Source organism: Oryzias melastigma, linkage group LG5, assembly GCF_002922805.2.
Source record: "Oryzias melastigma strain HK-1 linkage group LG5, ASM292280v2, whole genome shotgun sequence".
NCBI lineage: Eukaryota > Metazoa > Chordata > Actinopteri > Beloniformes > Adrianichthyidae > Oryzias > Oryzias melastigma.
The window spans coordinates 32599161-32611575 of record NC_050516.1 but is presented as its reverse complement, the minus strand read 5'-3'; the positions used below and the strand labels follow the sequence as shown (position 1 = coordinate 32611575).

The 12415-nt window shown below is 39.6% G+C and overlaps 1 protein-coding gene across 1 annotated transcript; it reads right to left on the bottom strand.

Annotated features, from left to right (window-relative positions):
- Nucleotides 1–3265: 3265 nt before the first annotated feature.
- Nucleotides 3266–12079, bottom strand: gata2b (GATA binding protein 2b). The gene is made up of 6 exons (XM_024269082.2): nucleotides 11961–12079; nucleotides 11463–11832; nucleotides 10648–11235; nucleotides 8673–8818; nucleotides 6071–6196; nucleotides 3266–4284 (listed from the first exon to the last, which is right to left on the bottom strand). The coding sequence occupies exons 2-6, from the start codon at nucleotides 11686–11688 to the stop codon at nucleotides 4000–4002; spliced, it is 1371 nt and encodes a 456-aa protein (XP_024124850.1). The 5' UTR covers nucleotides 11689–11832; nucleotides 11961–12079; the 3' UTR covers nucleotides 3266–3999.
- Nucleotides 12080–12415: the final 336 nt, after the last annotated feature.

Sequence of the window (12415 nt, the reverse complement as noted above, 5' to 3'; positions counted from 1 at the left end):
TTAGTTTTTAACAATTGTTTATATTTTGAAGCCCAATGAGGCAAATCTCTTTGTGATTTTGGGCTATATAAATAAAATTGAATTGAATTGAATTGAATTGAATTCGCTTATCTAACACTACAACTACCTGTTTGAATAGAGTTCAGCCAGATAGGATTGTGGGACAGGTTGGGGCAAGGTCCACAGCCAAGACGAGCCAGAGGCGTGGTCTACAGCCAAAACGTGCCAGAGGCATGGTCCACGGTCAAGACGAGCCAGAGGCGTGGTCATCAGCCAAAACCTACCAGATTCGTGGTCCACAGCAAAAACGAACCAGAGGCGTGGTCCACGGCCAAGGCAAGCCGCAGGCGTGGTCCACGGTCAAGACGAGCCAGAGGCGTGGTCCACGGTCAAGACGAGCCAGAGGCGTGGTCCACGGCCAAAATGTGCCAGAGGCGTGGTCCACGGCCAATATGTGCCTGAGGCGTGATCTACGGCCAAAACGAGCCAGAGGTGTAATCTAAGGCCAAAATATGCCGGAGGCATGGTCCACGGTCAAGACGTGCCAGAGGCGTGGTCCACGGTCAAGACGTGCCAGAGGCGTGGTCCACGGTCAAGATGTGCCAGAGGCGTGGTCCACGGTCAAGACAAGCCAGAGGCGTGATCCACGGCCAAAACCTGCCAGAGGCGTTTTCCACGGCCAAGACAAGCCAGAGGCGAGGTCCACACCCAAGCCAAAAGTTCTTAATAGTTTGAGTCCAGATCAAGCAGCCACAGTGTGAAACGTCTTCATTCGTAGCTGCCTCTCTATGACTGACTGTCAGACATTTTTCTTTTGGTTTTTAAATGTTTTTTTTCTTAGATTTCTCAGTAATGATGGTAAAAAACAGCATTATTTTATAAGTTCTACGCTACAATGGCAGAAAAGTCCCTTTCATAAGAGCTTATCCAACCAGCAGATGTGACTGATTTTGCAACAGGGAGCATATGCTTCTTCCAGCTCAGTTTCTATCAACAGCACTAATCTCTGCTTTCAGGAGACGACGGCTGTTTATTAGAAAACGCTGGAATATGTCAACACGGGTTACCTGGGTAACTCTGACCTGCTGATACTGGGGTGAAAAAACATTTTGACAGCTGAATTTTCATTATTTTCTGCTCAAAGTGTATTTTTGTGATCAGGATTCATTTAATTTCTTTGCAATCTTTTATTTTTTTCTTTTTTAATCTAAAATATCAGATTTCATAAACTCCAGATCCAGTTTAGAGTCTTCTGTCAGCCTGACTTCTTTTTAGCTTTCACAGCTTTGATGAGCCTATTCTGCTGTAGTTTTTACATTTCTGCAGAAATATAATCCAAATTATTGAAATGATCCCATAACATGAGCCTTTGTCCAATATTGCTACTAAAGTTCAGGTTCCAGTGGCTTCAACTCTGTCATTTCACTTTCTAAAACCAGATTTAGTGAAAAGTGCTGAAAACCCAGCAGGTTTGATTTCTCTCTGTCACTCAGAAGACTCTTTAACTATTTGTGGAAGGTTCGATAGATGATGTCTGTTGCCACCAACATTCTCTTTAAATTTAAGATCTATGGTTGTTTTGGATGTTCTCAAATCCAGTTTTCTTAATACCAGTCTCCATGTCTTGTCACACATCTGGTGTCAAAAGGGACTGTCACCACCACCGTGGGGCCAGAAATGATGTGAAATAGCAGATTGGATGTTTTGTTGTTTTTTTTTTTTATTTGAAGAACTTTCTGGATTGTTGTAATCCTGGATTCATAAACAGCCAACAGAGAAGAGACCAGAGGACACGACTGACTGCAGACCTTCATTCAGTCTGAACAGAAAGTCTTTGTGTGTTCTTGTGTTGACAGTGAAGTTGTGTATCTCTGACTCTAGAGAATTCTGTAAAGATAAATGACTTATTTTCCAAACCTACAAACTCGTCCATCAGTTCTAAGACTTTACAGATCAGCCATCATTTATTCTTCATTTTTTAAAATAAATCAATGAATGACTGAAAGTATCACATAAATATTATGTGCATTAAACTTATTAAGCAAATGTGTCAAAATCAAGGCCCGGGGGCCGGATCCGGCCCTCCAGATCATTTTATTTTATTGTTATTAATGACCCGATGTTATCTTGCGCTTTTTTCTAACTTGTATAATTTTGACTAAATATATTTTTATGGAGAGTAAAATATTGAATGTTATTTAAAGTTTAAGTTGATTTATTCTTTAATAATATTCCTGCCTTTTTATTATTCATAATTATGTTAAAAAGTTACAGTTTTAAAAATTGGCATTATGCTAGCTTTTTAGACTATTTTGGCATTTATTAAGATTTTTTAGGCTATTTTGGAGTTTAGCTAATATTTACACGCTGGATAGGCTTTTTTGTTTGTTTTTTTAGGCTAATTTGGGATTTAACTAATATTTTTAGCTGGCTATCAGCTTCAGTGTTTTCGGCTATCAATTGCAGCATCTTTCAGCTTTTTTCAGTTTTTTATGATATTTTGAAGTTTAGCTATTTTTTTCAGCTACATGCTAGCTGATTTGGCTAACCTAAGTTTTTTTTAAGCTAATTTGACATTTAGCTAATATTTTAGTTTTCTATCAATTTCAGCATCTTCAGCGGGTCAGATTCAGCTTACAGCATTCACACTAGCATGATCACAGGTAATTCTATATATCTAGTTCATCATTATGTTTACAAAATACGGTTTTAAAGTTTTAAAATAGGAATTCTGCTACCATTTACTAAGATTTTTTAGGGTGTTTTGGATTCTAGCTATTTTTTCTGCTACATGCTAGCTGTTTTGGCTAACTTGATTTTTTGTTTTTGTTTTTTTAGGCTAATTTGGGATTTAACTAATATTTTTAGCTGGCTATTAGCTTCAGCGTTTTTTGCTATCAGCTTCAGTGTTTTTAACTATCAATTTCAGCATCTTCAGCAGCCAAATTCCTCTTACAGCATTCACACTAGCATTATCACAGGTAATGTTATATATCTAGTTTATAATTACGTTAAAAAGTCACAGTTTTTTAAATGTAGTTTTAGAGTGATCGATAAATGTTTATCCTGTTCGTCCTGCGATCTAAGGTGTGTTTTGGATTTTTGCTCCTTGTTTGATTGAGTTTGACTCTCCTGCTACAAAACCTCTTCTTTTTACTTTAATTGTACACAAAACTCAAAAATCTTTCATTATATTTAATTATATTCATTATATTACAGTAAAACAGCAATTCCAGGAATAGTATTAATAAATAAATGACCTTAGCCACGGCTTTAGATTTGATAAACTTTTATTTTGAAATCAACAGTATGTGATGACAGACGCTCAGCCTTTAGTGACAGGCAGCTGGAAGCAGAGAATGATTATGGTTAGAAGAATGAAGATAAAACATCTGAAGACCTGTTACCCCGCTTGAAAAGAGAACAACGTTTCAGGTAAATAAAGCATGGGATGATTTGAGTTGCACATTCCTCATTAGCATAATAGACCATTTTTTAAATCTCAGACTGACGCAGAACAAGCAGTGAATAATAGGAAATATCTCCTCGTTTCTTGAGATTATAAATGTGGCGTTTCAGCTAAAAAATATACCTGGGATAACAGCATCCATATGAATCCAGTACTGTAGCCTAAGGAACTAAACAATAGTTAAAATAAATTATCTGAATAACAATATTAATTATTATAAAACTTAGAATAGACAGTGTAAAATCAGAATTCTTAAACCTTTTTTTAAGTGAAAAACTGCTTAAAAAATGTCCATGAGCAAAAAAACCAAAATAGTTTAGTGGTGAAGAGCAGTTTCCTGACGCATATTTACAATATTCACACGACTATAAAACTTCCCAGCTGTGAGGTTCTTCTGAGTTTGTGTCTGAACAACAGGAAGCCAAACGTTTCTCCGTTCAGTTTGGTACCATGATTCCTTTCTTACAATCACCAACCGACACAATCGAGCCGGATGTGCTCATCAGAGTCTCATCCGCCTCCTCGCCCTCTCAGCCCATCGCCGTCACCATGTTGGAGTGGTGCGCATGGCTGAAGGACGGGTGTAGGGGCGTGGGCGTGGGCAGCATGTGTCCGGCGTGGCTGAAGGGCTGCAGGTGACCCATGGACATGTGACTGGCCAGAGAGGCGGCGCTGAACGGGGAGTTCTTGTCGTGCAGGCTTTTGGTGAACTCTTCGTAGGCGTCGCCGCCACGCTTGCTCTTTTTGGATTTGTTGGACATCTTCCTGTTGCGCGTCTGGATCCCTTCCTTTTTCATGGTGAGCGGCCGGTTCACCTGCGGGAGAGAACGGACGCATGAGGAGAATGTTTGAGGGACTTTAACAATGCAAGGACAATTATTTGGCTTATTTGCTTTTTGGATGTTTTTAAGATAAGTACAAAAAATCTGTAAGCAAACAGGTCATGTAGAAAGCTCTAAAGTTTGTTCCAAATATGGATCCTGATAACTATGGCTGTAAATCAGGGGTGTCAAACTCAATCACACAGGGCGCCGAAATCCAAAACACAACTTAGGCCGCGGGACGAACAGGAAAAACATTTGTTAAACACTCTCAAACTATATTTTTAAAACTTTAAAGCTGTAATTTTTAAAAATAATGATGAACTAGATATATAGCATTACTTGCAATAATGTTAGTGTGAATGCTGTAAGCTGAATTTGGCTGCTGAAGATGCTGAAATTGATAGCTAAAAATGCTAAAGCTGCTAGCTGATAGCACTGAAGCTAACAGCTGAAAACGCTGAAGCTGATAGCTAGCTACAATATTAGCAAAATGTTAAATTGCCCTAAAAAAAAAGCAAAAAAAAAAGAAAAAACGTTAGCCAAAACAGCTAGCATGTAGCTTAAAAAATAACTAAACTGAAAAAAAGACCAAATCAGCCAAAATCGCTAGCATGTATTTATTAGCTTAACTCCAGAAACAGCCCAAAAAACAAAAAAAAATCCTCAATTAGCCAAAACAGCTGCATGTAAATATCAACCTAACTCTAAAACAGCCTAAGAAAACTTAGAAAGAAAAGTCCAACATAGCCAAAACAGCTGCATGTTGCTGAAATATTAGCTAAACTCCAAAACAGCCTAAAAAACAAAAAAAAAAAAATCCTCAATTAGCCAAAACAGCTGCATGTAAATAATAGCCTCACTTCAAAACAGCCTAAAAAATCTTATTAAAGACTAAAATAGTCCAAACATATAGCAGAATGCCAATTTTTTAAAACTTTTAAACCATAACCTTTCAACATAACTATGAATTATAAAGATACTGATTCATGATCTGTATAAACATACTAGAGTGTAGTAAAAACATAATTCAGAAACAATGTATTTATTGCTCTGAAATGCAGAATAATGTTGGATTTTAAGTTTATAAACTAAAACAAAGCCGAATGTGCAGCACTGCTGTCAAAGGAAGTTAACAATCTTCGTGCTGGTGAAGCTTCCTGTTTTCAAAGTAAAACTAGCGAGAGCTTTTTTTACGTTCGAAAGTTGAGACTGAAGATCAGCTCACTGACAAGAGTTCTGAAAAAACGAATCAGCTTTAGCTCCAGTGTTAACATTCTTCTCTTCAACCGTTTATGCAGTTATTGTAACGCTGAAAGAGTGGATGTAATCAACGTGAATCAGCTGATTCTGTCACAAAAAAAGCGACTTTTTATACTGACTTTGCACCAAAATGTAATGCTTAGTGATGCATGTGGAGAAAATGTTCAGGATTTGTTGTTATATTATCCAAAACAAAAGTGATGTTGAAGCTTTTATGAACTTAACCAGAAGATTGAAAGAAAAAAACTTGTTTGAAGTGACAAACATCATTTCTTTCTATCTAAAACTTTGTGTTTCGATCAGTTTAGTTGATTCTGATCTCCTGTTGTACATAAAGGCATAAATTATGGTGATCTAACACATATCATTTTCATTTTCATACATCCAGTAAAAAGACACAGTTTCTCCTACAGAATCTGCTGGAATTCTGGCGTCAACGATTGAAGAGTTACAGTACGTTAAAGATTTTGAGTTTGAACATCAGGTGTTAATAAATCCTCTCGGGTCAAACACTCACATTATGTAGTTTGTAGTAAAGGCCGCAGGCGTTGCACACCGGATCTCCGCTTGCGTTGCGCCTCCAGAGCGTGGTGGTGGTCGTCTGACAGTTGGCGCAGCACGTTCCCGCTCGTCTGGCTGCAGACTGAAACATCAGGAGTGACGTTTAGTGATTTCTGCTCAGTTTGAACGAATGATCTGCTGCACCTGCACTAAACCCTCATCTGTTCCTAGTGTCTAGTTCAGGTTCTGGAGAAGAGAAGATGGTATCTTCACAGTGACTGCAGTCAAATGAGCCGCCGTTCACATTTCTGTGGTCAAATCAGCATCACTGGATTTTTCGATGTCCCGGACGAGCCCCAATTTGTGTTATGTCTCTAAAATCCAAAATCCAGTGCACTAGAAATTTCCCAGAAGTCTTTGCGAAAAACTAGCGTACATCGATGCTCACTCGGTTAGTGGGTATAGACCACAATGCATTGCGGTTGAACAATTTCAAACAAAAAAAGATGTTTAAATATAATTTTTGAATAAAGCATCCAGATTTTCACCATCAAAAATAGACACCATGAAATGTTCGTATTGATCTATTTTCACTTTGTGAAATCAATGATGTCATATCTGGCGTTTGAAAAAATAAACTAAAAGTAGTGAGCATCGATTAACTTTAAAATCCAGGGCACTGTACAGACCTGCACCACATCGTTTTCCTAGTTAGGGGTTAGAAAGGGAATTTGGACATAGAAACAGAGCTTTCACAATCAGACGGGGGCGGAGCTCCAAAAGCCACGCCCCCTCAGATGAGATTTTGGAAACAGAGGCTTCAGATCAACATGAGAAATGGATTTTTAAGACATTTAGGTTGTGGGATTTGGTTAAAATCGTCATAATCATTATTGAAACACTACTGGGAACGTTTTTTTTAAATAAAATAAATAGCCACAGGGAGACTTTAACCTTTTACTTATCAATAATAGAATTCTTATGTACAACTTTTGTGGTGACACTGTTTCTCAGCTGTCTTTTGGTAAAAGAACAAATGTAGAATAAAAAAGTGGAAAACGTTTATTTTAGAGGAAACTTAAAAAAAGGACTTTTTAAACCACATAAATGCCACCAAGAAACTGTAATCAAGATATTTACTTTACAAAAAACAGTCATGTGGATTAAATTAAATCTAAACGTGTAAACATTTAAGCTATTTTAACATGGGAAAATGGTAATTGGTGCTTTATTATAACATTTTTATTAGGAATTCTCTCATGTCTCTTTATAAAATGAGAATTTTGAATGGAGGTTTTTGTCCTGCAGCTGTTTCTGGGGTTTATTTGCCCAGGAAATCGCAATCATAGGTCACACAGTAACCAATGTTATAAACATGAAATCTGTATTTGGTTTAATTGTCATTTCAATTCTCAACGCAGTTAGGTGGGGGGGGGGTAAAAGGGCCGCGTGGAGCTCTCCCTCCAAGCCTGTTTGTTTTTACCCTCCGCGCGCTGGACGGAAGGCTTGACCACTCGGCAGTGAGAGACTCCGGGCCTGGAGGCGGGAGGCCGCGGGAGGAGGGCTGGCTTTATCTGGAGCGGTCAGACATCCGGAGAGGAAACAACTGGAGAGCTGCTGCTGCAGCCGCTGCGCGCTAAGACGCAGCGCAAAGACGGAGCTGCGCGGAAACCAGCGCTGATATACGGCCGCGCGCTCATTCACAGGCATATTAATGGCGCGGGAAAATGATTTGTAGGAAACAGACAGTCGTTTTCCTGCTGGGGGATTTTTTTTGTCGCTGTTTAAAAAGATTGAGCTTTTTTTTAGGCAAACGAAGGAGATTATCCGGATGAATTCAATTCTTTTGATAAATGATCAACATTGATCACAAGTGGAAGTGAATTTGCAAACCTTAATCCAAAACAAAAATTAAAAAAACATGAAGTATACAGAGACCATTCACTTCTAAAGAAGTCACTCCAAAGCTTTTTTCAGAAATGGACGCACGTGCGTTAATACTTTTACTCATAAATAATAATAATAATTTTCCAGATTAGTATCACTATTTTTGCTATTTATAATTTAAAAAATCAGGTTTAATCCTCATCTAACATATTTTAAGTTATTTTACAAAAAGGCAAACATTGATGAGGAGATTTAATCTGAATCTGGGATCTTTACTGATGATCTGGAGATCTGATGTTTAGCTCCAAGACAAAAGAGAAGTTTCTCAAAGGAACAGCCGCTTAGCATGAAAATAAGAACAAAAACCTCCATCAGAATCTCTTGATCTGATCAGATCATCTGAGATCTGCTGGCCTCAAACCAAAAACATGTTCCTGATGTTTCTGAGGATGAACAGGCCAGACACCAAAACCACTAAAGCTCTGAGTGTTTGTGTGGATTTCATGCTGGTCCTGCTATCAGTGTCAGCATCTGAAGGAGCTCCAGTGATGACAACAACAACACAGATGCTGCAACACCACAACCACCAGGAGGTGAGCAGACGCACAATTGCTGGAAGCTGATTGGGAAAATATAACTTTCCTGGAATTGTGCGTCCAGCCCCCTTTACCCCTCAGGTTACGCTCTTTATTTACTGCCCCTCACAGCAGCATCAGGGGGGGGGCACTCACCAGCCGGCGCTTGGGTTTGATGAGAGGTCGGTTCTGGCCGTTCATCTTGTGGTAGAGGCCGCAGGCGTTGCACAGGTAGTGTCCGGTGCTGTCGCGCCTCCACAGCGGCGTGGACGTGGCGCCACAGTTCACGCACTCACGGCCTTCTGGAGAGGAAAACGCAGAAAAGTTTAGGGATTTTTCTGTCAAATTTACACTGAAAAAAGTGAAAAGTTGGATCAATTAACAAAAGTTCTGTATTTTTTTTACATTTAAATGTATCAGTTTTCATCAAATTACAATTTTGAGTTCAACTTACAAATTTAATTTGATAAAAAACTTATTTTGTTTTATAAATGACAGAACTTTTGTTAAGTGATCCAACGTTTCACTTTTTACAGTGTCTAAAAAGTGAACCGTTGGATCACTTAACAAAAGTTCTGTCATTTTTTACATTTAAACTCATTCATTTTCATCAAATTACACATTTCAGTTGATGGTATACTCAACTTACAAATTCAATTTAATAAAAACTCATATTTTTAAACGCATCCAATTACTGAACTTTTGTTAACTGATCCAAAGTTTCACTTTTTTCAGTGTGCACTGAAAAAAGTTGAATCAATTAACAAAAGTTCAGAAAAATGTAAACGTATGTTTTTGTCAAGTGAAACATTTGAGTTGATGGTTTATTGAAGTCAAAAGTTTAATTTGATAAAAACTAATATTAAATTACAGAACTTTTGTTAATTGATCCAACGGTTCATTTTTTACAGTGTAAGTGTAAAATTGGATTATTGACACAAGTCTGCAATTTGTTACATTTAAATGTATTAGTTTTCATCAAATTAAACATTTGAATTAATGTTTTATTCAAGTCAAAAGTTTAACCTGACAAAAAATAATATTAAATGACAGAACTTTTTTTAATTGATCCAACGTTTCACTTTTTACAGTGTAAAAAGTGAAACGTTGGATCAATTAAAAAAGTTGTGCATTTTTTCACATTTACATGTATTAATTTTCAACAAAACAAAATTTTGAGTTGATGGTTTCTCAACTTACAAGTTCAATTTGATAAAACCTAATATTAAATGACAGAACTTTTGTTAATTGATCTAACGGTTCACTTTTTACAGTGTTACTGATAAAATACAAAAGTGGCCTAAAGCAATACTGAAAGTAAAGTTTTTGGAAAAACGGAAAATTTGTGACACTTTCCATCAAAAAAGAACATATTAACAACTAGTAGATTATTACTTTTTATCGCATTAAATCAGAGCAAAGTTTTAGCTTTAGAGTAAAAAAATCTCGAACAATTCAGATTTTTTACAAGAACGTCTAAATGTTACAAGTAAATCCTGCTTGAGTTGGACCAATATTCCTATTTTCATGACTTTAAAAGCATTTAAACAAACATTTTCAGATGAAACGACCCTTCTCTTATACTTTGGTTTAAGATAAAATCTCTCTTTCCTCTTTTGTTATATATTTATATTTTTAAGTGATATTGTGAAGCATCAGATGCGTCACAGCCGTGCGTAAAATGCACAAGAGCGCACGAGGAAATTAGTTTTTTTATTGATAATAAATCATTTTTTTTATTTCTTAAATAAAAACAGTTTAAATATTACCTAAAATGTGATTTTTGCAGTTTTTCCTGCTTATTGCATCATTTATAAGTCTTCCAATTTAAGAATAATTTCGGTTTTTTATATATTTTCCTTAAAAATATATTTCGTATTCTAATTAACCATAGTAAAGAGGTAACTCGCATTATTCTTTGATTTACTGTAATTTTTTAATTGTTAACAAGATCATTTCAGCAGATTTTGAAGGAGAAAAACGCTTTTCTCCTTCAAAATCTGCTGAAATGATCGTGTTAACAGCTGAAAAGCTACAGTGTGATGAAGTTTTCTGTTTTTAAAGGGCGCGTGCCAGCAGCGCTCGTGTTTTCGTCCGTAACGCGGCCGCGGTGACGCCGCAGCGGACTCACCGGTGCAGGAGCGCGTCTTGCCTTTGTTCTTGAACCCGGACGGGGATCCCAGCAGGCTGCCCGGGTGGAACAGACTCCCGCCGTACTCGTGTCCCGCCGGGAGAGGGTAAGCGGGGTACGTGGGGATGGGATGGTGCGTGGAAGGCGTCTGCGCGCTCATGGATGAGGACAGGCTGCCCCGCAGAGGGCTGCATCCCTCCATCTTCATGCTCTCTGGGATCTGGTATTTTACAGAGTCCTTTTCATCCATCCTGGTGGCTGGGGAGGACGGGGACGCGGCCCCGGGATCCGGAGACGCGTCTTTGGGTGGGGTGGGGGGGAACGTGTACAGGTGGGAGCTGGGATGGTGGGACGGCGGGGTCAGGGAGGACGCGGAGCTGCTGTTGTTGCATGGGTAGACGGCGGAGAGCGCGCCGGGGGACGCGGAGCCCGGGTGGTGCAGGCTGGGCTTGCTGAAGGGGCTGACGGCCCAGGCGTTGTGGTGGTGGTGGTGGTGGGCGGACAGAGCAGCTTTCCCGCCGTCCAGCCAAGAGAGGCCTGGGCTGTGGAGCAGGTGAGGCCGGCACACCTGAGTCCCGGTCAGGCGCGCTGTCAAACAAAAGCAGGATTATCTTAAAATGCGTGCGTAAAATGCCAAAACAAACAGTTTGGAGCTGAAACTTGTTGATTTAGTGGATTTGCTAAACTAATAATAATATTTTTAAAATAATTAATTATAATTTCTCAGGAATTAGATGGTAAACAATATTTTCTTTATTTAAAATATCCTTTTGAACACAAATATTTACAGTTTTCCTGTGCGCCATCATCCTCACCGTGCGCCTGGCTGTAGGACACCCGGGCCCTGGCGGAGTTGTGGTAGTACGGGTTTCCCTGCGAGTCCAGGTGGTTAAAGAACACGTCCACCTCGTCCGGAGGCAGCAGCTGCGCCGCGGGCTCCATGTAGTTGTGGCCCAGGCCCGGGTGGTGCGAGTCCGGGTGCTGTCCGTTCAGCACGGGGTGGTGGTGCATCCAGCGGGGCTGATCCGCCGCAACATCCATCTCTGTCCTCCCTTGTTGTTGTTTTTTGAATAAATCAGAGGAAATCCGGGACTTTTGTGTTGTTGATGCGTTCACAGGGAGTCCATTGGCGGCACGAGGCGGTTTAAATGAATTCCCTCGCGCGTCCTGGAGTCCAGTTTGATCCTGAAACATCCAAAGTTTATGAATCATTTTAAATAAACTCTGAAAATTAATGTGCAAAATTAAAATAACATAATTGCATAAACATCAAAATAGAATCTCCTGGCCTCGTGCACGTCTCCTCTCCATACCTGTCCCGGTTGCTGACCCGGATCTCCCGCCGCTCGGTTCGGCTGCTGTCTCCGGTTGACCGTCGGAGCGACACTGCGGCTGTCAGCGCCGGGCCGGGCTGCATAAGTACGCGTGGGCGGGGCCTTCACGAAGCCTGCGCCCAGCCAATTACAATCCACCTGAGGCGCGTGCACTGAAGACCGACCTAAAGTCAACGACGTATTTATAAAACTGCTTCAAACACGCGATAATGGAGCAGCGCTTTTCTGTCTGCGGTGCGCCGCTTTTCTGCGCAAAACTCACAGAAATAAAAGTCTGCGCAGCCAGAAACTGCAGCAGCCGCAGCCGCAGCCGCACGAGGCTTTCTTTAGACACGTTCTTATTCTGAAAGTTATCAACATTTCACAATAAAAGAAAACTCGACACTGAAATGAATTTTCAAAATTCCAGCTGATTTAAAACAGACAGAAAGTAG